Genomic DNA, 26,800 nt, shown 5'->3' on the forward strand with positions numbered 1-26,800 from the left:
TTGTTGTTCACTGCTTTCTCTTTGAAAAAAGAGTCTTTGTCATATAAAGATTTTTTTGTTGTTGTTTGTTTTCTAGAGAGGCATTTTAATTTTTAGCATATTGCTTGAGAATTGGACTTCATTGTAACCAGATTTTCTAGAAGCTATTTACAGCAGCAGAGTGTACAAGTATTGGAGTGATTTAACTCAGAGCATTCCTTTTGCATACATTAGATGTCTTTTGACCCTTGTGTTGAAATGCTCTCTTAAAGTTTGTTATTCTGGGAAAAGGTAGAAAGATATCTCGACTTCCTCCAAAACAGACATTTTTATCATATTAAAATAACTGGCTGTAAAATAATAAAATCTCATTCTTCTGAATCTGTATGAGAAAGTGAGTCCAGATCTTAACTAACATACTGATATTACTGTATAGTATCTGCCGCCTTTCACATGAAGGTAACTGTTACCAAAGGAAAAGCTTGCATAACTTGAAGTGATACCTGTAAAAATGTACCTTAAAAACTATAGCTGACAAGTGAATAGGAATGTGCTAGAGTTAATAAATTGCATTATTATTTTTAGGTTGAATTATTTAATGAATGTCTGAATGCTAGTGGAATTCCAAAAAGCCCATGTCCTGCGTACTTCAGCTTATTGACTGTATGTGTTTCAGCAATGATTTCCTAGGTTTTCCAAAGACATGGAAGGCTTTTATAGAGAGCTTGGCTTGGTGGCTCTGTAAACCTAAATAATCTCTATTTAGAGGAGAGGATTAAAAAAGCAGATTAAGTTGACCATTTATGTATTAAGATTCTCAAAAGTTTGGCTAAGGTGAAAAGCAAACTACAAAAGCATAGCTTTGAGTGCAAAAAAATTATTTCAGTTTCAAAAACTAATTTCTTGGTACTTGTAGGCTGAACTATTGGATATTTGCAGCTATAGCGTGTAGACAGACTACTAGACCCTTGTAGGTTATGCCTTATATCCATTCACTGGATGTTATCCATAGGATTAGTACATCTGCTTAAGAAAATGGTCTACTTCAGTAGTGTTATTAAAACAGACTTGTAAAACATGATGGCACAGGAAGCTTTTGTTTTAGGTCAGATACAGAGCTCTAGCAAGTGTACTTTGGGTTGAGTAGGTAAAGATGATTCTGATAACCAGTTGCTCCAGCCTCCCTCTGTGCTGTCCCTCTGCTAAATGATGTGACCACTTTTTTTGCTCTTTGTCACTGATAGCTGCTTATATGGAGTATTTCTGCCCATCACTGCATCTCTTTTTCCTCTGTCTTCTGGATGCTGCAATAGAAAGGAGCATCTTACTGAACTGCTGAAGGAATGCTGGATTGCATGTCTGGAACAATTTGCAGGTACCACTTCAGATTTTTTGGTTGGTAGGGTTCACGTAGCTTGCCAAAACATATTAGCAAGTACCTTCCTTCTGATTTTGCTGAGATATTCCCTTGAGCTGAAATTCTTGCTTCTCTCACCTATCCTGCCTTCCCCAGTGTTTTCCTCTTTTGTAGTTCTCACCGTGACTGGTAGTGACAGTAAGGGTAATAGTAGTGATAAGAACACTGTCATTGCCCAAGAGCTGAGAAGATAATGAAGGTACAGTCCTGGGCAAAGCTTTTCTCACTTATGCTGCTGCTGAGTTCTTAGATATTTGGGGATGGAAAGTCTCCTTTTTGCCTAAGTCTTAAGGTGGTGTACACTCTCATGGTGTTCATCTGCAGCGTTAATTTTAGTTCAAACTTCTCTTTTGTCCGTTTTGGGCTTGTAAATAAGCAGTCACAAGCTGTAACACAGTCATGAAACCAACCACATACTCAGTATGGCATCACTTTATTAATCATCTCAAGGCTTTACTGAAATCTGATGTAAGCAGGGACCTTTTAAGGATAGCAGTTTTATCTTAAATCACTTCAGAATGCAGACAGTTTTTTTAAAAAAAGAAATAAAACCCTCCATGCAAACAACCCCATTCTCTAGTCTCAAGTACTTTTCTGGGAAAGGTTTGCACTTCCCGTTATCTTAAGTGTAAAGGAAGGGCTGATAATGAAAGCTCTACATACACTGGTGCTACAAGAAAATAAATAGAGATAAACCAGAATGAGCAATACTGAGCTTAGCTAGCTGCTGAAACTGGAGATAAAAAGCTGCTTTCCTCTACTGGGTTTGGCTGGGTAGAGTTAATTCTCTTCGTAGTAGCTTGTATGGTGCTGTGCTTTGGATTTGTGACTAAAACAGTGCTGATAACACAAGGTGATTGCTGACACTGACGTGGAGACAAGGTCTTCCCTGCTTCTCACACTGCCCTATCAGCGAGTAGACTGGGGCTGCAGGAGAAGGTGGGAGGGGACACAGCTGAGACAGTTAAGCCCAGCTGATCAAAAGGGATATTTCATACCATATGGTGCCATACTTATATAAACTAGGAGAAGAAGCAGGAAGGAGGGGGATATTTGGAGTGATGGTTTTGGTCTTCCCAAGTAACCATCCCATGTGCTGGAGCCTTGCTTTCCTGAGGATGTCTGAACACCTACCTGCCCATGGGAAGCAGTGAATTAATCCAGTGTTTTGCTCTGCTTGTTCATTCAGCTTTTGCTTTACCTATTAAACTGTCTTTATCTCAACCCACAAGCTTTCTCACTTTTACCTTGCTGATTTCTCTCTCCCATCCTACTGGAGTGGAGTAAGAAAGTGAGTGACTGTGTGGGGCTGAGCTGCTGGCCAGGATTAACCCACAACAGCCCTTTTCCTTCCAAAGTGCTTAAATGTAAAATGCAAGCAGTGGTCTCAAGCAACACAGTAATTTTACTCTTTCTAATAATGGTAGATGAAGACAAGGAAAAAAACCCAACACAACAATGTTTTGTATGTAAACACTTAAAATGGATTTATTTTTAAAAAAATCATTTTTACAGTTGGATCATACAGTATTCTTCTGTACGCCTTAAATTAAAAGCCTCCAGCTTTTAAAAATGCTGCCCAGTACAAAAGGGCTAAGGTAAAACTGTAGTGTTTATGTATAGAAACCATCACTACACATCACTAAATATCACTCTAAATAGTCTCTTCACCAGTGTCAATGCATGGAGAAGAGATGGAAGATGAGACTTTATAGTATTTAAGGGCTTCCTTCTTTCTCTTACAGTTCAGTCTTCAGAAGCTTCAGTGCCTTCTGCATATTTGAATACACTAGAAATGAAATATTCATGCATGTTATTTTTGCTGCAACTTCCTCTACCAGCAACTGCAAATGCTGTAGAGAAAATGTCATTATTATTAAAGCTTTTAGTCACATGTCTATTGCTACAGGGATTCTGATGCACCCTGCTCTTCCAAGCAATTTGTGAATGTCATGTGTTTAATTTTGACTGGTGAGAACATACATCTATTAATGCAAACGCATGGGCACTCACAGGGCAAAGAGAGGAGCTGTGCAGCACTGAGGGAGGGCTGTAGCAAACATCTTTCCCTGCTCCCACGTTTCCTGACCTGGCCTGGCAGGACTCATGTGTGAGTCCTCACATTACTTGCAGTGAACACTGCTGAATTATGCAAGTTCCGACTGACGTATACTTGCTTTTAAACCAGATGGATGCTTAAGACTCCAGGGCTCTGGCATCATTCTCTTCACCTCACTGATTTTAAGTCTAGCATCCTGTTTAATTTTAATCCTAGTTAAATGTCTTTCAGCAAGTACTGATTACAAGAGTCTGTAATGCCTGGCGTTATTCCTTGTTCCATGAAAAATGTGACTGCTTGAAGAATATTTTCAGAATGTTTCAGAACACTACTTACACAATGAAATGTCGGAGGGTTCGTAGGCATAGAGACGGTTTGAGTATCTTCCAGTAATATCTGCTCTCACAGTCAGGGAAGGATCTGGAAAAATAGGATGAGAGAAGTTGTAGAGGACAGGACTAACCTTCAAGTGGAAAGAAATAAAAGAAAATCAACTTTTTTGCACTCCTGCTTGCTTCCTAAATGTTTGTGCAAGACACATCTGCTTCTGCTAACGACCAAGAGATTGGTCTTCTACACAGTCACTGATGTTCCAATTGTGTTTGCGGGTTTATTAGGAATGGGATGGGTTACCCATTCTAGGGACTGTGGCATCATGTCATTGAGAGAGGAATGCTGGAACTGTAGAGCTGGCTGGGGTTGCTTTGATGTTTCATCCACAAAACCAACTAGAACCGTTATACTTCTCATGTATAAATTCATGTTAATCAGCCCGAGGATTTGAGATGTATGATGCAACAGGGGCTCTGTTCTGAGCTCAGGTACTTGAGGTACTCACCTATGAACAAAACCCGAGGGACGTACTGGCCATCAGGTGCAAGATTCTTGTCTGTGGTTTCATACTTAAAAAAACCAGAGAAGGTTCCCAGTCAAGGAGAGCATGCTACATAAATATTTTTTTCCTTCATTGTACTTTGTGTTGTGAAATCCTGCTCAAACAATATATTGTGCAGTTTAAGAGATTATTTGTCTGGGATGCAGTTTTTTAACAGCTGGAATTGCAAATTGATAACAACAGTTCATGCTCTTGTTAAACTTTCAATTCTGTCACATTTTGAGTTTATGATAGCTACAAATGAAAAAAGACTTAGTACTAAATCTATTATGCTTCAGCAGTGGCCATTTTCCTAGCCAACTCTAGCTCCTAAACTGAAGCTAGAGAAGCCATAATTAAAAATACAACTTTATCGCTTTTATTTAGTGAAGTTTAACTGGGAAACTTACGACAAGGTTCAGGAGAATGAATTTTTCAGCCAGTTTCTGTATATCTTTGTGCTCAGCAAAAACCTTCTTGAGGGCTAGAGTGCAAGAAATGGGAAAAAAAAATTAAAAATATGCCCCTGGAATTGTTTGTCCTCAAAAAAAGAAATTCAAGCAAACTGGCAGAATCAAAATGAGAATTCCCAGTTTACAATCGCAGCAAATGAAGGTTTCCAGTTCATTCCACCCACTCAGTTATATTCTGCATTAGAGAGTAATTATATTCATACAAAATGCCCCATCTTCAGACAGTGCAGCTGCCTCTCAGATTTGTCTGCTTAGGTTTGAACTTGAGCATTTGACTATTCCAACATCTTGTTCTACTATTGCAGTTTCTTGCAGTCCTTAAGGCACTTGACAATACAACATGTAGGGCTTCGGCCTGAAATGTTTGGAAGGGCTTTATTTTTTGTAAAAAGAGTCTTCTGGAGTTACTGGACCTCTGGATGGATGCAAAGGTCTTGCCATGTGGATCAACTTGCAGGAATAAGGGCCCCCAGATGAATTCAGAGACACTGGGAAAAGAGCAGTCCCAGTTGCCAGAAATCCTGCAAGAGCTTAGTTTTAGCCTGGTTTGATTTAGTCCCTGGGTGGATTCAGTCTCAGTCATTGATGATACTGAGAACTGACTATGTCCTTTCCAATAAATTATTGTTTCTCACTACTTCTGGTCTTGCTATTGGTTTTGGCTGATTGTGATGTGAACCAAAACCAGATTTGTCAGAAGTCAAACCCTGCTGACCCATGCTCATTTCTGTATCCATTCTGTATCACGTAATACTGACTTAACATTTTTATTTTATTTCTGCACATTAGGAAATACCTGTGTGGGATAGCAACCAGAAGAACATTCCCCATGCTTGTGCAACCAAGCAGAGTGGTGGCTGATTTTTTTTTTTTTTTAAACAGCATTTATCCAGAAACTGAAAACAATACTATTTCTTTTTTCCCCCTGTGCAAAGGGATTACCTTGGCTGTGTGGGCAGTCTTCCAAGTGGTGGATAATCATCAGGGGTTTCTGGCTGGAAAAGAAGAGCCCTCGTTAGGAACAGGGGAGGCACAAGGGGCTCGGGCTGGGCGCAACAGGGATGGCAGGGTCTGTACCTGTGCTTGGCACGGAAGAGAGCTTCCTCATAGGTCTGCGTCCAGATGAGCTGGTCTCCCCAGCCTGTGGGAGGGGAGGGGACACACACAGACAGAGCGTTATAAGCCAGGCCTGTGGCATGGGGTTTGAATCCTGCCAGCCTCTGCCGGGAGAGGGTTGGAACAACCCCGCTGCCAAGGGGCTTTAAATCAGGAATAAAGGAGAGGGGGCTAGGAAAAGGTATTTGCAAAATGAGTTGCAAGAAAATTACTTTGTTTAGAACAGCGTAGTAACCAAAGCATTCACGATTGCACTTTTTTTTTTTTTTTTAAATTTGGTTGGTTGGTTTTTACCTCTGGAGAGTGTTTGAGGCAGTTTTGGCTTAGCAGTAGTCTCCTTTGTATCCTTCTTGCCTGCATCCTTTGCCAGAACACAGGAGATGGCAACGACCAGCAGGAACATGGACATGTAACTCTTCTCCATGGCTGCTCCTGGAACAAATGAGAGAAACTCCCAGTCACTGTGGTGCCTCCCAGGCTGGTGCTGGCTGTGAGGCAAACAGCAGATAAGGACAGGTAGACAGTAAATCAAGTCACAAATATGCAGTGGGGGGAGTCAGGGCTGAAACAAACTGCTCCAGGCAGAGGCTTGGGGGAATGGCGAGGAAATGGAGGTTTGCTTAGTAAAGTGCCCTGAAGGAACCAGCTGCTTCTCACTGCCCTGCTCATGCCATTGGGCTGTGGCCCTTCTAGGATGTGTGTGTATGTGTTTATTAGTTTATCTCTCTTCTTTTTACATGTATTGAATATGCTCAGTAAAATAACTGAGTTTTGGCAATTCCAGAAGTACTTGGAAGTCCTAATAATTTCACAATTCTACCTTGATCTCCCAGCTATAGTAGGTTCTGAAAAATTAACTTGTCTTGGCTGTGGGAGCAACTCAAATGAGAAGTCAGAATGTTAAGCCAGGCTTTACAGTGAGCATTAGCACAGACACAGCTTAATGGTGGTGTTGAAACTGTCTTCTCCCTTAGAAATATCATCTAATCCTTAAAACCAGCAGAATCTATAATAAAAAGGGTGGGGAGAGGTTGCTGTGTGGCTCAGTGAGAACTGAAATGGAGGTTGAGGGTAGAAGCAGCATAAAGCAGAGGGCTTTTCCTGAGCCAGACTCTTGAGACATGTCTGCTGGGAAGCTCCTCAGCATTTCAGCTGAGTTGTTTCTCTGAAGGGATAAAGCACTTATGACCCTGTGTTTACTCATTACATGTCCTCCTGGAAACTAGAACCAATATAATGGTGAAATAAGAAATTTTAAAATACTCCAAAAGTGATACAGAACATTCAAAAGATTAAAAAAAACAAAACGCAAAAAAACCCCAAAAAACCAAACCAAACCCAAAAAACCAACAGGCTGACAGTTTTTAAAGTTCAGACAATGAAAATTAAACTCCAGGGAAACAGAAGTGTTTTTCTGGGTAGGAACTGCAGGAGGAGACATTAGCTGAATTTCCATTAGTGATACAGTGCTCTTTGCTACTGGGATGTCCAGTAGAGCTCAAATATCCAAAGAGTCACTGTTTCAAGGGTCTGAAATACAGCTTTTCCATCAGACGGCCTTCCTACCGTAAGAACAGTTTCTTTGGCAAGGAAGAAAATTGCATGAAGTTAAACTCTGTGGATTGTCAGGGTTTCCTCAAGGGTTGTATGACGGAGGTAATGCTTCTTTAAAAAGAAAAAAAAACGAAAAAGGTATAGGACAACCAGGAAATCGAAGACCAGGCACATTTTGTGCTGTTGTGGAGGCAGAGAGACAGCAGAACATTAAACCTGCTCCTTAAAAGCTTTGCCTCTGGAAGAATATGTGCACTTTTGAAAAATTTTCCAAAATAACCCCTCCTCTGCTAGTTCTTTTAGCCTGCAAAGCCAACATTTCTCTACACATTTTCCTTCATATCACAGTGTGCTGGACTGTGCCTGCTTTGCTGCAGTCTTTTCTTTCCATTGATCAGGTCCCCCAGCCCCAGGTAGCACGGCTTCACAGCTCCCCCAGCACTTTTAGAAGCATTGAGCGTGCGGTGCCTTACCTTATTTACTCTCCCAGACGCCTGCCACGGTGCGAAGGTGTTCCTGGTTACAGTGTGAATGCTGCTGTTCCTACTGCCTATTTATGCACCTCGACAACTCAACTCCACCCACAAGATTTGAATTTGAATACTACTTCCCAAGAGCTAAACTTTCAAGTTTTTTCCCCACCAAAACATTCACAGTTAATCTCATAATTAAATAACATTACAGTTTCCTGTCGTATACTGTATCTAAAGCTCAGAGATGTTTTGAGAGACTTTTGGGATATTTATTGAAAGGTGATTTTCAAAGGTTGGCGAAGTTCCAAGTCCAGGTAAGCTGAAGTCAAGACTCCTGATTTGCCTGAAGAGTGATTTGTCTTTTTTTGATTGGTTGGAAAATCGGTATGGATCACTGTTCTTTTAGTCCTTAGAAAAAGTTAAACTGATGACTCAGAACTATAGAAGTTAATTGGATAATTAACTATGCACATTATACAGATGTGTGTGTACACGTGCACATGTAACAACACATAGAAAAATTGTCATAAGACCCAAAAGAAAGTTTGTAAAAATCTCCACAAAAATGTATTTGGAAGCTGTAACAAAAAACTGTGTTCATAAGCAGGGGTCTAAATCAGCATTTAATTCAAATTCCATGATTAATTAGTTGTTTAGACATTTATTTTTAACTACAACATGAACACCAAGAATTTTAGCTTTCAGATACACATATAATACAGTGCAATGCTCTGGAAAATGAGACTTTTTAGGGTGCCTGGAAGGTTGTTCCTACTGTTGTGCTGTCCGCAGACAGTCCTTCTGCAGGGAGGTCAGTATGATTCTGTCCTCAGCAACATATGTTAAAACTACGGTATGTTCTTCTTGGTGCATGCCTCATATATTTCAGTGAGATTAAAATCACATGTTCATGGGCAGTGAGTACTTAACATTACTCAGCTGGGTAGATGAAATCCATCAGATATGGACTTTCCTGTTTGAAATTCACAGTGCTCTCTGATGGCTGCGAACAGCATCCATTTGTTACAAATATACTTAAGAGAATTAAGAGCTTTGGATCACAGTCTGGATTTGGATTTTTTTTTTCTTTCATAAATAATTGGGAAAACATGGTGCAGAAGCCAGATGGTGAACTCAAGCTGAAAAAAATTATTGCTGTTCCTTACAAATATTCAGTAGTACCATGCTTTACTTAGCTACTTCACTAATTCAAAGGCTGAAACCAAAGCTCCCAGTGACATCAGTCATTCAAACTTCCCTTTCTGTATGTTTCATGATATGTGTATGTTTTCCTGATAAAGAAATGAGAGAGTTTGCATATAAATTTCTTCTTCTACAGCACTTCTCCCTGAAGATTTAGAGGTGTATTTTGTTAACTTCTATATTGTCTATCCAAACAACATCCATTCAGGTTTTCTTCAAAACATACACCAAAATAAGTTTCCAAGATTCATATTTGGATATGGGACCACTCACTCACTCAATCAGGTTACACACTTAATCAACCTTAGTATAGATGTAGAAGTAAACCTTGTCTACCCATTTCTGAAATCTTTGTCTCAGCTCAGACAATTCATAATTGCAATTTTACATGTTCTTGCTGACTGTCTTCTCAGGTCACACCTAAGAGCATTTTGTAGTTTTATAACCTGCGACAGAAGTTCTAGTTGCTCTCTGGTGATGTGAAGAGATAATGAGCAGGTAGGCTCTCACACACTTTTTTTTAAAAATTGGGTTTTATCTAAAAATGCATCCTCAAAACTAAGCCCCCACGCACTCCTTGGCTCCAGTATCAGATGTGCCTCCATTTCCTTTGCACCTTTGCTTTCTCCTGGTTTCGGGAGATGCATTTACCTTAGCCTGTTTCCACATAGCCTTTTGAAAGAATTATTTCCTACAGGAAACTCAATAATTCAAATACAGCTACTCACAGGGGCTTCCCTGTTAGCTCAAACCCAGTGATCTCAATGCAGACAGTTAAACTTTTATCTAAGTCAACCTTGTACCTTGTTAATGAAAAGAGAGGGGAGCTCAGCCTTTCCCGCAGCTCCCTGCTTGGACCCTGAGACTGTACCCAGACACTAAGTTAGCTTCTGGCAGTTTATAATGAGCTACTTTCTCCACTTTACTGACTAAATCCTTCAGGAATTGCCCCAGAGAGCTTGGAACAAAATAGGACTACTCCAGAAGGTTTTTCGTCTTTTGCTATTAAGATGTGGTAAACCCTATTACCATTAATATTTAACACCTTTACAAAACTAGTAATTGAATTTTTAGTATGATTTTGGTTCCTCCACCTGAACAGGTGCCTTTGTTCATTAGGTTATGCACAAATCAGCACAGCTTCAGGTGATTGATGTTATAGCTGTTTTGAAAGCATTCTCTGAAGTGCTTTGTTTTTCCTTGTGTTTTGTAATACGTAAGTTTTAGAATCCAGTTGTTTCTCCTAATTTCATAATAAACACATGCTTCGAAGTCTTATGATCTAGTGCTCAGAATAAATATCAAAACTTTACATTGGATGAATGAGAAGTAATGAAAGAGATGTATAGTCAATCCCACACTAACAACGCTCTGAGTCAAAGACAGAGACTGGGCCAAATCTGGGAATCAGCAAGTTTCCAGTGCTAAACTAGTAGTATATTGCAGGATACTGTGATTGAAAGCAGAACAAATTTATTTGAGAACTGGTCAAATTTCTGCTGTCAGTGCTTTAACCACATGTGAACTGATTAGTAACTTTTTCATCATCTAAAAGCTCTTTGGAGGAAATTTGACTGAAATTTTCTGGAAAGCCTTGCAACCCAAAATTTAGGAGCTGAAACACCTCTGACACTTACGACAGATGCAGGTCCCATTTTATTTCTCTCTTGCCCTGAAATAACTCAAATCCTTTTCATGAATATTATGGGTAGGTGCCGTCTGGATTGGGATATGGCATGATGACCGATGTCCCCTGTCATGCATGTCAAAACTGTTTCTTTTGTGTAATAGTCATTTATGCTGGAGCAGGTACCAGACCCCAGATACCCCACTTCCCAGCTTAGTTGTGGTCCGTTAGGCAAGAAAGCAATTCTTTTCACATTGGCTCAGGCAATGTTTGCTAATACATGCAAATGGAGTGCACACTACTAAGGGAGAGACTAGAAAGGACCTGGTGTCTTATAAGTGGCGAAGACATTCTCCTGAGAGTTGGAAGACCATGGTTCAACCATCTCCTTTCTACTTTATTTTCAGTACAAAGCCACCTTTCAATGCAGAGCTGAAAACTCAGAAGTTCTGCAGATTTCTATTACTGAACACTTAAAGCTGGTAACTGAAGTTCAGATAAATATCTGCTAAGAATCTGATGATTTGTTCTGAAGGATGATCATTTCCCAAACTATGTCAACCCAACACTTTCCTCTTTTTTGTTGATTGAATTACTCAGTTAACTTGCATTACCTATACTTTATTGGTAAGACTTTTCAAATTGGCTAGCAGAAGAGGTGGTGAGGATTTAAAATACGACATTCTGATGCTTTAATCACTGCTTGCAAAACAAAAGACCAATCCATGAGGATTTTAATATCTCTGAAGGCATTCTTTTTCACTTATATGTGGATGTTTTTAATACAAATCACCACCACTTGATATAGGCTGGCATGAAAAGCATGGAGCATCCCTTACATAGTTTTAGATACAGATATAGGTTTATCATGTAGCCAGTTCTTATACCATACTCTGTTTCGAGCTCTGAAATACTGGAATGTCTAGGAGGCATTGCTGAATGACATGTTTTAAAATCACTAAGTCATTTGAAGACCCATATTAAATATACTTGCTCTTGCATTGTTTAATGCCCTTTTTCACACAATAAGGAAGCTGTCATGGTCTGTTACACCAAGGAGTGTCAAGGTTTTCAGCATATGTGGGACTTAATTGCTCAGCTTGTGTTTAGTAAGAGAAAGCCTGGCAGCCTCCACAGTGAGGCAGTGAATGAGTGAAGAGGGATTCTGTGATAAGAGGGACTGGTAAGCTGGAGGTCTACCACAGCCTGGGAAGAAGATTGTTTATCTGGTCTTTTTAACTGCGAAAGTCAATTATGATCAGCAAAGCTTCATGCCTGAAATTCTTGTACTTAAGTACATGTGTTTTAATTAATTGAAATAACTAACTGTGTCTGAAACCAGAAAGTTTGCTGTACTCCAAGATTAAGGCCAATGACTCTTCCCCTGTCTGAGCAACTGATATTCAATTTTGAGTATGGCTTGAAATCTGTAAGATAAAAGTTTCCTATTTTTGATATACCATAATATATGAGAATGGTGGGAAGACCTTAATGTTTTGGACAGCTTATTTTTGTACTTAGTATCACATGAACAGTCTTTAACAGACAGTTTTTAATTAACCCCTTTTTGTTAATTAAGCCCCCTTCTGTTTCTGGCCTGCTTTGGTCCTTGGATGATAAACTCTGTTACAGGCCAATAGCTGAGCCACAGCATCTGTAATTCAGTGAGTTTTCAGAGCTGCCACCTTGCTGTGATCTCTCTGTGTGCCTCCTTTGTATTCATTGTTCTTATGTCGAATTTATATTTGTTTATCTGTACCCCAAACTCTCTCAGTTTTCCAAATACTTTACCTCAAAGATCAGAAAACTTTTGTTTCTAGTGAGTACCAGTGACACAATGTCCCACCTCTGACTCCAGAACTGGTGGTCCTTAAGCAGTAAGGGATGAGAGTCTCTTTATTCTTACTAGCTCGCCTGAAAGTTTGCAAAGATAAAGGATTCCATCATGGTTTGGGGTTGTTTGTGGTTGTTTGCTTGGTTTTTTTAATGAATGACCAGTAAATACATCTGCTCAGTGAAATTCCAGCTGAACCCACTGACACAACTTCTTTCTTAGCCTCACTGCTGCTTGTGTGCTACTGTCACATTATTTAATATTGCTTTTGCTTTTGGGTCAATATCCCAATCAGCATTACCTCTGAAATGAAGGGTATGCATTCTGCCAAGTTTCTCTCTGTTCCTGATAGTGTTGGTCTTTTTCTCCAAGCTGTGCAGACTCTTGTGGTGTTGACACCCTCTGGCCTGCATGATGTGCACTACAGTGCTCCATCTTCTCCCAAATTCTTGACATTGCCTTGGCTTGTGTATTTGTCTCAGAATGTGCGGTTTTAGTCAGTCACAGACTGCACAGTTTTAGGGGACTACAGTGTTGAGGTTCCTCCACCTTTGTGCAGCAGATCTCACAATTGTCATGTCTCAGATGTTCTATCATGTGCCCACTCTGTCCATATCATGATACCGTTTTTTCTCCCTCTGCTTCAGTCTGGATGAGGGTCTTTGCTTGGACAGTGTCAGTTGCCTGGTCAAAGTTAAATCTGGGATTTAGCAGTCTCATTTCTGAGTTGGATTTCTAAGATCATGAATATTATCTTTCTTTCTGCATCTTAGCCACTGAGTTGTAAAACTATTCAAATTTAGACCAGGGATAAACTCCTCTATGTCTTTACTTTCTTTTTGTTTGTTTGTGGTTTTTTGTTTGTTTTGTTTTGTTTGGTTTTTGTTTGTTTGTTTGTTTGCTGATTTGAGTTTTTCTGAGGAGTGTAGGGAATGTTTTTTCTTTTTTATTCCCCCTGTCCCCTAGAGTGCAGTACTCTACCTTTCTGTCCAGTGTAACAACTGAGCTACTCTACTAAAATTCAAGAAGTTGGCTGGGCTTGTCTAATTTGTAGAGGAGGATGGGGCACTATATAATAGCAGCCTGCAGCTACATGGGTGCTATACAGATGAAGGATCCAAACTCTTCCATCAGTTTGAGGACCATGAGCTGTGGCTTAGGAGATTTGTAGTGCACATCAGTAAAATCATCTTCATGAGGAGGATAGTGTAGCACTGGCACAAGTCACCCAGAGAGGTGGTGGGACAGCTCTGCTGTCAGATTTCGAAGAGCTGTTTTGACAAAGTTTGATTATTAATGCCATTATTCAGTGGTCATGCAGAGGGATGGGGTTGGAAAGAGCAGCATCATCCTGGCTGGCCTTTGACTTTATAGTGTGAACTTTGAAATAATACAGCAGCCTGTTCCAGCTGGTTCATGCTGTAGGGTAGTTCCTAATGCAGGATGCTGAATATACTTCTGAAGGCTTCTCACTACAATCCTTGTCTGCAAATATTGACATAATGTAGTTCCTTTTGTTACACAGTATCCTAATGACGTGTCATAGACCACTGATTTATCTTCCCATTGCATAAAGTTATTCTATTGCAGAATGCCTCAAAATTCAAATTTTTCTTTCATTTTTTATTTTTAGGTTGCTCTCCTGCGGTTATGTTCTGGCTCTTAAAGTAATCATTTATTTACCAATTAACTGAAATGTTAAGGACATATACCTTTAAAAGTTCTTAACCACGATCACCTTTAGAAATCCCTACAGAGCTACAAATCCTGGCAATAGTCCCAGAACAGAAATCTTCCTCTTTTTGAATTCTATGACTGTGCAAGTAAAACCTTTTGCTGAATTTTCAATGTTCCTCCTGCCTAAACCCCACTTACTGCAAAAATAGTCCATCCCAGAGGGTTGAGAATCTTTCCCTCTATTTCTTTGAAGTACAACATTTTACTGCTAATAACTTCATAGCATATGTTACCTGTAAACTACCCTGAGTTTCTTGCTAAGGAATGTGTTTGTGAAGAAAACTAGCCCAGGAGCAGGATCAATGATGGTGGCTTCTCAAAGACCATCTTTCTGGAAGGAACTGAGCTGTTTTCTGAGTCAGGGAATGTATCACAACACAGTGACCTTACATGAGAGAAGATACATCTCCCATAACATCTCCATGGGAAAACCAATAAAGTATGGACTAAGTAAGCAGAGTGACATGAACTGCTAGGGTTGTAATTAGCAACATACAAGCTGGATCCCAGTCCAATGGTGTACTCCAGGGGTCAATACTGGGACAAATATTATTTAATATCTTTATTAATGGATAGAAAGAGTGTACCCTCAATAAGTCTGAAGGGGATACAAGTCTGGGAGAAGTGGTTGATAAATGAGATGGTTGTGATACCATGCAGAGGGGCCTTGACAGCTCAGAGAAATGAACCCCATAAATTTCAACAAAGGGCAATGGAAAGTCCTGCATCTAGGGAGGCACCACTGAATGCTGGGGATCAACCAGGTGGAAAGAAGCTTAGCAGAAAATGACCTGGAGTTTCTGGTGGACAGCAAACGGGACATTAGACAGTAGCACACCCTTGCAGCAAGGCAACCAACAGCCCACGGGCCTGCATTTGACAAAACATTGCCAGCAGGACAAAGAAAGTGAGGCCACATCCAGAGTGCTGGGTCCAGTTCTGGGCTCCCCAACACAGGAGAGATATGGATGCATATGAGCAAGTCCAGCAAAGGAGTTCAAAGATGGTAAAAAGATGGAGCATCTATCATTCAAGGAGAGGCTGGGAGAGCTGGGACTGTTCAGCCTACGGAAGAGATGGCTCAGGGGATCTCATCAATGTGTGTAAATACCTGATGTGGGGACCTCCTTGTTCGGAGGAGGGCCACAAAGATTATCAGAGGGCTTGAGCATATCTTTGACAGGCTGAGAGCTGGGGTTGTTTAGCCTGGAGAAGGCTTGGGGAGACCTTATAGCACCTACCAGTACTTAAAGAGGGCCTTATAGCATCTACCAGTACTTAAAGAGGGCCTACAAGAAAATTGGAGAGGGACTTTTTCCAAGGGTGTGTAGTGATAGGACAAGGGGGAATGGCTTTAAACTGAATGAGAGTAGGTTTAGATTACATATGAGAAAGAAATCCTTTACTGTGAGGGTGGTGAGGCTATGGAAGAGGTTGCTCAGAGAAGTTGTAGTGCCTCATCCCTGGAAGTGGTCAAGTTGAGGTTGGATGGGGCTTTGAGCAACCTGGTCTAGTGGAAGGTGTCCCTGCCCATTGCAGGAAGGTTGGAACTAGACGGTCTTAAAGGTCCCTTCCAACTCAAACCATTCTATCATTTTTTGACTCTAAGTACAGAAGGCAAAGCCAGACTCTTCTCTGACATCAAGTGACAGGATGAGAGTCAATGAGCCCAAAACGATATTTAGGAAATTACACGCAAATATAAAGTAGAATTGTTTTTTTCCTTTTGTAATGTGGGGGGGATTGAACACTGGAACAAGCTGCACAGAAAAGTGGAATCTCCATCCTTGAATGTATTCAAAAGTCAATGGGGTACAGCCCTGAGCAACCTGCTGTAGGTGACCCTGCTTTGAGCAGGGTCTTGGACAAGATAGCCTTTTAGAGGTGCCTTCCAAATTCAACAATTCTGTTATTTTGTGACTTTACATATGTAGTATATATGAAAGAAAGATTAAATAATACAAAGGTGAACTTAGAACTGAACCTACACATATCCCACTCTCAGCTACAGCTGACTTGTTGCCCAGTATAAGTTAAATAAATGGAAAGATGCCATACTATGTTCACAAATTAGGATATTATTGCTGGAAGAGTAATGAATGGTTATTAACTTTTACCCATGAGGTGCTCATGTTTTCCCACTGTGTGGTCATACACTGTACAAATATAGTTGTAATATCCCTATCAGCATAGCTAGGTTGGCTGTTCAGGCCAACCAGAGTGACTTAAGGCAACGTGTACTTAAAGTCTTGTTTAAACGTTATGGCCTGGACATGGTAAGCACACTCTCGCAGGTGGTGATACTAAATAAGCAGTAGCAGTCACGGGGAGCTGATAGAGGATGGGTGTTCCTATTCTTCTGCTGGCACAGTTCCAATTGGTGGCTTGACAATAACGTGGCTCTATCTTGGCATTCAAATGCACAACGCTCATTTAAAATTACTTTTTTTTTTTTTTTTTTTACTAGCTGGCATAAGTAATTCTATCCCAAATCTTGGGAAATGCTTAAGTTATAGTCATGCAAGTGCTGAGATATATTTCAGTTATGCTTAGCGTAGAAGCTCAGAAGCTGAAACAGAGCAGCCATATCTCATTTGCTCTCCCTCTCCATAAGGTGATTCCAGTAGCTGTGAGAATGACCAAAACAGAATTGAGCTTAGGCAATGCGGTCTTTTTGCATCCAGCTGTTCCCTGGATCTAGCTGTATCCCTTGGAGATTCCCTGGGAGGCAGGGAATTCCCACATGGTGAAGGTCGTTTAATCTCTGCATGCCAAAAAAATGATGTGGAAATAGATGGGAATGGCAGTATGATCTGAAAATAGACCACTTAACACTTCACGAGGAACCATACATATGTAAAAATGCACAAACTAGAGTTGCTGTGTCAATTGTCTGTTAGGAGCCATTTCTGCTTTGAACATGTATGAATGAGAAGAAGAAATGAGGTGTAATTTCTTGTTTTCTCTTGAAGGATCTGTAGCTAACCTGCTTTGGCTAGCTGAGTTTTCAGAGTTGAAAGCATTGAGCCATTATGAACACCAGCAGCTTGGGGTTTCACTTCCTGCATTCATATTTTATATCATGCAGCTGCTGGAGCTGCAGACCAAACAGGCAGCTGGCAGAAAGCTGCCTGCAGCTGCCAGCCTGCTACATTCTGCAGGTGTTGCTGGGCAGAAATAACCAGAGGCCAATTGGTAGCACCCACCTGCTTTCTGGCATGGGTGGAGGGAATATAAATCAGCAGCAGAGGAGGAATGGAGGAAGTGCCTGTCTTTGACTGTTGTGAATATCTGATGTCTGCTATTTTGGTGGCTTGGCTGGTAGTGCTGAATCCAAGTTGCTAATTCCATACACAGTGCTGCTCCATACACAGTGCTGCTCCGTCCACTGACTTAACATTTTAAATGTCAGATTTATCAAAAAGTTAAAAAGCAAACTAAGGGTAATGAACAGCAGTCAGGTAGATGATGTCAGTTACTTGGAGAGAAGCAGTAATTCAGTGCTATACTCATATTTGTGCCATATGCCAAAAGACCACAGGCATGGGAGCCTGTAAGTATTTTCATTAAAGGTTTATATGATAGGTGCTACTTTCACTTGTTTCATATGATGATTAAATAATAAACTGTAGACAGCTTGTGTACTCCACCATCTGTTCTAGCTCCCCATACTTTCTATTTTAAAATCCTAAAAAGTTTAAAATTACTTTCAGTTTTGGATGAGCTTCTTGTGCACATTGGGACATTGCAAATACTTGTGTATTTGCAAAGCTGTTCTCTGTGGTTAGGAGTTGAGACCTTTGGCATGATCTCCTGTAAAATCTTTCTTTTTTTCTACTCTTTTAGAAGATACTGAGTCTATTGGACAATGGGTCCAACTAAGATGCCCTTCGTTGTTTTGAGAGATGTTTGTTGTACTCACATTTCTTTTCTCTGTTGACCAATAAGATTGTCCCACCTGTCTTTCCTTGCAAACTTCCTGGTTGATGTGTGCAATAGATCAGCATCTAGTTTGCTTGACTTTGTCTCTCACGTAGCTGCTATGCAGAACCAGTCCTGCTTTCTGCTCTTAACTGTCCTGGCTAAGCCCAAAAAATAAATAACATTCTTATAAATGGTTAATTAAAGAAGAGTATTCATAAAAGCCTAAGAATTGATGTAAGCAGTAGCAAGCTGCATCTTGAACTATGAGACCATCCTTTTGGTGACTGATATTGCTGTGTTAATGAAACTTGAGCATGAATGCATCATAATAACAAGAAATTTCCAACTTCTCTTTGAGGCAGTCGGAGTGGTTTTGAAGTAAAACCACTCAATTTTTTCTGTTAAATACAGCAAACGTAGGAATATAAAACTCCTAATGTGAGTAGCTCTAGTTTCTGGGAGCTGCCATATTGTTTGAATCTATCTGTATGGTCTTGGCCTGCTAGAACCTGTGGTGTGAAAACGTCTTGTATACACACATTGTGAGGTGCTCCAGTGAAGTCAGCAGGGCCATTTGTTGCATGTGCATTTGTCTAGCAGAGCTCAAGTCTGCATGACTCACAGTCCTTTTAGTTCCTTTGGACTTGGAAAATGAGGAAAATAAGAGTTTAATGTAACAAATCTTTTCCAAATAACTGAGACGTGCCTTGGAAGACTAAAGATACTTAAAGGTGCACATGATGTGATTCTTAGGGGTGTCCTGTTAAGGGACAGGAGCTGGACTTTGATGACCCTTGTGGGTCCCTTCCAATGCAGAACATTCTATGTTCATGTTAAAAGATTAAAGACGTTCATTTAAGGGAAGAAGTGTTAAATTCACAGAGTCTGGGGAAAATGAAACCAGTGCTTTGTGTTTGCAGGTAATTTAAATTGAAAAGAAAAATTATTCCAGGAGTATTATTTTTACTTCACAATTGCAAGGATTTCTTCCTGTCACTAAAGTTGCTCATGTAAAGGGTAATGACTCGTTTTGCTCTGCAGCATCTGATTCTGTTAGCAAGGTCAATCTGTTAGCAAGGACCCCTCCAGGAAAGTCACAAGAGTTTTGCTTTCATGAGAGCACACCATGTTGCCATGTTTCTTTCCTGTTGCCTATTTGGTGAGCAAACAATCCTTCTGTGAGTTCATCCAATGATCCGGTTCACAATAAGCAGAGAGATTTAACCTTCGAACTTCTATATCCAACTATCTCTTATGTCTGTCTTACTGCATTTTCTAAAAATTTTAGATTAAAACCAAACTTTGTTCTTGACCCCTTGTCAAAAGTTCTGTTTTGTTTTGTTTTGGGTTTTTTGCGCAAGAATCCTACTGTAGTGGTCTATTAGGGCACTTGAGTCTGAAAGCATCTCAGTTTTTACAGGTGATCCCTTCTCAAGTGATTCTCAGACTGAATACTGTTTACTTTTTCTGACTGCATCAGCTGATATGATAAATTCAACTCTCTTTGCAAGCTGGTTTGTAGAGAAACCAACCTTACTTGATAAAATGCTTTGGTTCAAGCGGAAGATGCATCATGGTGAGAGCCCAATTCTGTAAAGCTTTCTAGCCAGTTGCAGGTCAATGCTGCTCTCCAGTTTGCTCAGTTTCATTGGATTTTGCCTGGTAACTGCGTTTCACCCAGGATGATTCACAGAGCAGGCAAACAGGAATCTGTAATAGCAGCAGCCCTGGGTGTTGGTTCTCTGCTCTGTGGTACCATAGCAATTTGGGAGTGGCTTTGTTTAATTAATAATCAAAATATTCTACTTTCTGCCTTTAGTTTGACTAGGGAAGTGGAGAGAGAGCCTACCTGTGGCTTAACACAGTAATGAGGTTTAAATATTATGGCAGATAAATGGCAAAGGCTTTATTCTGTCCACGAAGGATGATACCATTTCCTTTCTCTGTGTGTGTTCCTCGCAAGACAGTATTGCATTATGAACCTGCTAGAGAGGGCATCCTAATGCAGGAATGCAGTTCTCAGTCATCAATTTTGAGACAGCTGAAAATTAATGCTGGGTTTGCTGTGCTGGTTAAACAATAGCTTGCAGCTAGGTTGCACCAAGAGTATGACTGCAATTCTTCTAACAGGAAGTGAATTGGATATAAAACTAAATGTAAATAAAAGCTCCACCCTACAGTTTTGGGGTTTTTTGTTATATTATTCTACATTTTTAAGATCATTGTACCCTCCAGTTCATGCTAAGTCAGGAACTTGCCAAAGATTAATGAAAGACCCAGCAACATCTCTTTCCCCATTAGCTGCAGGTGTCAGTGTTGATATTTTGGAAAAGAAATGCATATTTGGAAGCTGTAATAATAACACTAGTTCTTTGTTTTGGTGAAGGTACCCATGCCCTTTGGCCTATTCATTGGTTCTGCACCGTGCAACTTCAAAATAACAGTGGAGTCAGATTCAGACCACTTTTTTCATTCATTCATTTTTCTTTTTTTTTTTTTCCCCAGACTTTTGCAGAGGGATGAAAACTATGATTTAGGCAAGCTTTTTGTAAGGGGTGACTGTAGATCCAGAGTTATTTATTGTCAACCAAACACTTTAAACAAAAAAACCTACTCATAAAAAAACCCCAGTGAAGCTTTCCACTACTTACTTCACGGTATTGAGGTTCAATCTGAAACATAACAGCTTTACAGTGGTATTACAAAAGTATTTTGGGGACTACTAATGTTTTTGTGGCTAATATTTGAGTGCTTGACCAAAGATAGGGGTTTTTACTGTGTCAAATTTTCATTTCGGAAAAAAAATAATCTGGATATGAAAAGTAAGAGTTTTTAAAGATTTCTCATTAATGAAATAAAATTTGCTTAGAAAAAGTAATTATTTTGGCTTCACTTCCCAAAATGGCATTGTGTTGTAGGGAATTGCCTGTGCTGCCTCTGCTCGTGGAGATCCAGTAAGAACTGAGAGTGTGAAGAATTATGTGTGAAGAATTCTTTAAGTGAAAGCATGAATCAGTTACAAAGTCTATGTTTTAGAAAGGATTCAACCAGTTGAACAGTCTAGTGGAAGATTGGTTAGGTGAAATAGGTTAAGTCAGATGGTAGTGTAAAACATGGCATGACAGATGAAATTTGTAGTTTTCCACAGGACTCTCCCACCTTTGGTAGAAAATCAGATAGCAGAATTTTGCCTTGTGGAGTAAAATCAAGAATTTAAGTACTCCTTGAAGCTTAGTGAGGCTTTTGAAAATGTTAGAGCAGTGGATTCAAATTTTTGAAATTGTTATTCACTCAACCTAAAACTCCAGGACAAAATGTCACTGAAATTTGAGAAATTTTGGACCCAAGACTTGGATGCACAACCCAGTTCTGCATTTTGTGCCTACTATTACTGAATTTACTCAGGGCTTTCTACTGTCACACTCATGTTCTTGTTGATTAGAAACACTTCGTTAAACATGGGTTAGTTGTTTAGCTCTGCACAATGACTACAGCTTTTACATTCGGAAGGAGTTTGTTTTGGACATGAACCTGGGTCATTCTAGAGTTCTTGTGGGGCATCTCAATAAGACATCTAAACCTTTAGTCCAGTTTTTCTTAGGACCTCTACCATTATGTCTCCAAAGAGAAAATCAAATAACCAACAACTGTAAACCTGTAAAATGATTCACTTAGATTAAATCAGTTATGAAACTGTTACTATTACAATAACAAAAAGGGAAGTAATATAAATGGAGATGTGAGAGCACAAGGTGCTTGTGAGGTTGATGGTGTACCCTATGCCAGACCTACCAAAGCAGAGTGAAGTTGTAAGTACACACATCAGTGAAGGAAGTGGCAGGTCACAGCATGGCTACATGAATGTTTGGAAAAGCTTCTCCTTTTGAGTGGTAAATCTTGGCTTATCTGATATAATACTGTGTGATACTTTAATGCCCAAAGGAATAAAATTGGCCTATGCACCACTGAGGTTCTTTGGGGGACAGAAGTGATCATACCATCATTTTGACAGATGGAATGTACTGGCCTCATCATTAAGGGTGATCAGTTAACTGCTTAACCAGGTGCCTTCATTTCTACACTGTCCCTTTCAGTCAGTGGAGAACTTCCCCTTTCTCCTTGGTTGAGCTTTACTATATTGCTGAGTAGCCCTTCCTTTGCCAGGACTATATAAGGAGTTTCCCTCCTGCCGGACATGGTTTTCAGGTTAAGCTGTCTGAGGTATGGCCTGTGTGTCACGTGTTAATGCTCACTTGTGTCCTGGTTCCTGTCCATTTCCTGGAGACTGGCTTTGAACTGAAGCACCAGCTTAGAGCGAGATCTCAGCCTCATCCCTGAATGACCTGCGGGCATGATAATGCATATATGTATATGTGTGATTATAACCTCTGGTTTAAAATAACATGGCAGGGCAACTTTTTTGTTACCTGACTCAAGTTTTTTTAATTAATTCCTTCATGTTTCATTTTTCCCAATTATACTGATGTCAAGATATAATAATCTTTGAAACACTGTTCCTGTAGGACAGAATGTGGAAATATAACTCCATATAATGCAAGGGTGGAGCAGGCATGTGTTCAGGCATTCTGAACAGGATATGCTGGCAGAAGTGTCCTGGAACTACCTTTCTCTTAATTCCTGCATTTAGCTCACTTGCAAAGCTAATTGGATATAGTTTCTTCATGTAAGCAGTAGCTTGGCTTGCATTTCTACTTTGTTTAATGACTAATCTCTTCCAATCTATATATGTTTAATCAGGAGATGACCTAGGTCAGATAATAGGTCTGCTGCAAATGCTGTTCTACTTGCAGCATGTTGTGCTAAGCAACAGCAAATCTGTTGAGAATTCTTGTAATGCAAATCCCTTTCAAAACACTTTTACTGATAGTGAGAAAACATGTCAGATTGTGAATGGCTGCCACCCTACTCCTTACTGACTTGATGATTTCAAGAACTGTTTCAGGGGTTAAATATACCCATGCTATATTTATCCATGATGGTTTCCACTTCTCAAGCTGCTGCTAATTCAAGAACTTCCTTTACTATTACAGAATTATTTATAGGTTGGATAGTTTTAAATAATTTGTCCTAGATCTCAGACCTATCCTAGATCTTGTGTACTTTCATTCCTCTTTTTTCCTGTTCTAAAAATACAAATCTCTGTATATCATTCAGATCAGATTTCAAATTACTGTGTCTGTCTGTTAAATCTACATTTTAAAAACATCTGTCTATGTATGACTATACACATGTAGATTCCAGAAGGGACAAGGGGTCTTGCTGAAGCAGTGATGCAGAAGGCCTCTTTTTCACTTAATATTTGGGAAGAGGAAACAAGCTTTTTTGCATGGCCATTTAAAAGATTTGATATCTATTAAGACTGCTGCTTGTTCGTGCAAAATTTAAAAGCCCCTGTACTTTTCTGCCTGTTTTGTGAAGTGTGACATTAAGAGTATCCATCAGATGATCTTTCCATCATGGTCAACAGGCAACCCTGCTCCTCTAAAGGTGAATCTATTCCAAACTAGTAAGTCATGCCTGGTAATGGGGACTGTCAAGTTGGATGAATCTGCCCACTGACAAAGGACACACTGTCTCGTTACGGTGCCTAGCGTGATGTCCACGTTCGTGCTCCGTGAGATCACTGCTTCTCTGATGAAGGAGAGGGCGGGGGGTTGGCTCTGCCAGCCCAGGCTGAGGAGTGCCTCAGTGCTGGCTCTAATTGTATTCCTGTGGTGAGGAGCTCAGAAATGAGATACGAAACAACTGCACTAAGCTGCCTCACTGGGGGGAGTATCAGGAGGTTTTTCATGTGGTAGCCTGTTCAACAATGCCCCTAAACAGACCCACGCAGGGGGATGGCTGTCATTCTGACCCAGGCTATTTATTTCCTTCTTGCCTGATTATTGAAGATTAATATTCTGCCTTCTTGCCCTTGTAATATTCTGGGCTTGAAGGAACATAGGAAGCAGCATATTCTATCAAATAAAGTGGCAGGGAATGATTCTTGAATGCTTGATCATTCTTGTCACACTGTTTGACCACTGTTTTTGTGTTGTAAATGTGCAATAAGACCTTTGATCCCTGAGCTGGTCACATTAAGTTCACTGCTCAGGGTGAGGCCCTGCTGTGCATTCAGTGAAGTTTTTGTATCTGTGAAAAAGAATTAAGGGACACAGACTGCTTTGTGCAAACCAACCTGGGAGGATAGATGTGTTCTGGAATTAAGTTCAAGCTGTGCCTCTGCAGAGGGAGTGGCATCGCTGTGCAGACTGGCTGCCACTGCAGCTGAACAGTTTTGCCTTGCCTTGTTTGCCTAGCTGGGTGGATGCTGGAGACGTGGGGAAAGTGGATAGGCGCTTGGACTGGTTTGCCTGCCATGGACAGGATCCTCGATGAAACACAGGAATCATCATGCTGTGAAAAGGGGAGAAACCTGCCCTGTGCTTTCTGTGACAAAAAGGGAGGGTGTGATGCTCACTAACAGCTCTTCCTGGCTGGTTGCACCTCTGCACTGGAGGAGGAAGAGAAGAATCAGGGCGGTGATACACACTCTCATGGTGTGAACTTCCTGTAGCATAGGAAAGGATGCTGTTATCTCTGACAAGGCCTCCCACAAACCCAGTGGGAACAATTGCAGCCACTCCTTACTTGAGTAACCTTGAGTGACTGCTTAGTGCAGTCCACGGTGAATAGCTGCATTGTGATGGGTTTGGCTCACTTCTGTTCTGCCAGGTGTTTCAGAAAAAAGAATCTCTAAATAAAGATAAATAGAATCAGTAATGTAATAAACCAGACAATGACAAAGAAGAGTTGAGCAGCAATCAAAAATCTATGCAGGGACTGGAAGTTTGCTGTCATGAATATATGCCCATTTCTGGGTTATTTTAATTGTACAGTTGATTTATAATTCAGAAAACAACAAAAGTATGTTTTAGTGGAACCCACCCCCATCATACTTATTGTTTTATCTAAAAATAAATGTCTTAGTTATAGCAGTTTTTCTATGATTGTGAAAATCCTTTTGCCTTATGATATTACTTAGATGATGATATAATAATTTTCTAGTAACTTTTGAGAAAAATCAGCTACAGAAGTATTTCCTTATTTATATCCCTTGCTGTAGAAGCTGCCACTCTTACCTTCTTTGATTAATTTACCAGCTCAATTAATCTAGGTATCCTTCCTTTGGTTGTGCTTATAATTCCTTTTCTTCTTTGTTCTGGGAAGGACCAAGCCATAGGCACAACCTGCTTACTTAAGGAAGCTGCATGGTCTGATGATATGAGAGAGAAATGTGTAATCACTGTAAATGAGGAGGCCAGATTCTTGAGCTCCTTCCTTAGCAAATCCGTGCTGGAAAATGGCAGCTTAAAATAACTCAGACCAGTGTCTTTGATGCAAAGAATTATCTTTTTAATTCCTAGGTATAGACTGCATGGAGAAAAGAACCTAAAAAGGTATATTTTGCATGTTGTTCTTTACTACCTATGATAAATTTTTTCCCCTGTCACTCCATCTTCTGTTGAGTAGGACAAGACTATAGGTTACAGTATTTCTTTTAAATATCTGTTAATGATGACCCTCCCTCCCCTGGGCAGCCACTGACAGCTGGCTCATACTTCTCTCCTAGAGAACAATAGCCTCAAGGCTTTAGTTCCTGGCTTCATTTTGGCTCAAGTTCAGGAAAATATAAGATATGCAGAGGAATATTTCAGTGAATAGCTTATCCTTTCTTTCTCCACTGCTGTTCAAATTTAGCCTTACTTTTTGACTTGCTTTCTTTCATGTTTTTCCTCTTAAATCAAGGAAGGATAAAAATTTTATGCAGACAAGGTAATAATGACCAGGTGAATTGAGATGCATGTGTGCTTTTCAAAAACAAATTAAGAAAATTTATCACTGTCATGTTTCTTAGTATGAAATGTTTTGCAGTAAATTAACTAATGATTTAGTAGCATGTTTAAATTATCACGCCCAACTATATTCTCTCCTGCTATCTTATCCAAATAATGAGTTGAAATATAAAGAAGAATTTTAGGTAGAATTTTAGCTGTAGAAAGAGAATATATTTTTCAAGTTTAATATGTCGAATGGCTACACTTATGTAAGTTACTTATATAAGTCACTACTTATTTGCATGAATTTGAACCTAAAATTAACAAAGGAATTTGTGCTTTCATTCAGCATCTACTCTTGCCTACCATCGACTTCAACTGTGTAAAAGCTGTCCTTTTTATTTTAAACAAGCCAATTTCTATCTTCTCTTCTACTTTGGTTTCACAAAGTCTAGCTTATATAGGAGAAAAATTTGAAAATTTTCTGTAATCATTGCACATAAGGCCTTGGTAACTATGTGGATAATTAGAGATATGTTTCATTGCCTGAAGAGGTGTGTGGAGGAGTGATTAAAGCTAACATATACCAGGAGGAGGCAGCCTTTCTATATCAAGATTTTATAAGGAGATTATAACCACTCTGACAATGTAACTGCAGAAACACATGACAATGTGTTTGGTGTTTCATGCAG

The 26,800-nt window shown here is 39.9% G+C and overlaps 1 protein-coding gene across 1 annotated transcript; it reads right to left on the reverse strand.

Moving 5' to 3' along the window:
• Positions 1-2,857: 2,857 nt before the first annotated feature.
• On the reverse strand, positions 2,858-8,047 carry AGR2 (anterior gradient 2, protein disulphide isomerase family member). Its single transcript, XM_027639010.1, has 8 exons — positions 7,946-8,047; positions 6,213-6,350; positions 5,880-5,943; positions 5,745-5,797; positions 4,740-4,813; positions 4,294-4,357; positions 3,792-3,875; positions 2,858-3,185 (listed from the first exon to the last, which is right to left on the reverse strand). Exons 2-8 carry the CDS (start codon positions 6,340-6,342, stop codon positions 3,136-3,138), a joined length of 519 nt encoding a protein of 172 aa, XP_027494811.1. The 5' UTR covers positions 6,343-6,350; positions 7,946-8,047; the 3' UTR covers positions 2,858-3,135.
• Positions 8,048-26,800: the final 18,753 nt, after the last annotated feature.

This window comes from Corapipo altera, unplaced genomic scaffold (assembly GCF_003945725.1).
Source record: "Corapipo altera isolate COAL_440 unplaced genomic scaffold, ASM394572v1 44, whole genome shotgun sequence".
Classification (NCBI taxonomy): Eukaryota; Metazoa; Chordata; class Aves; order Passeriformes; family Pipridae; genus Corapipo; species Corapipo altera.

Coding starts and splice junctions, on each gene's coding strand:
- AGR2 (XM_027639010.1), bottom strand. CDS start 6,342: ATGGAGAAGAGTTACATGTCCATGTTCCTGCTGGTCGTTGCCATCTCC. Junction 5,944..6,212: donor GCCTCAAACACTCTCCAGAG/GTAAAAACCAAC, acceptor CCCCTCCCACAG/GCTGGGGAGACCAGCTCATC. Junction 3,876..4,293: donor CCCTCGGGTTTTGTTCATAG/GTGAGTACCTCA, acceptor CTATTTTTCCAG/ATCCTTCCCTGACTGTGAGA.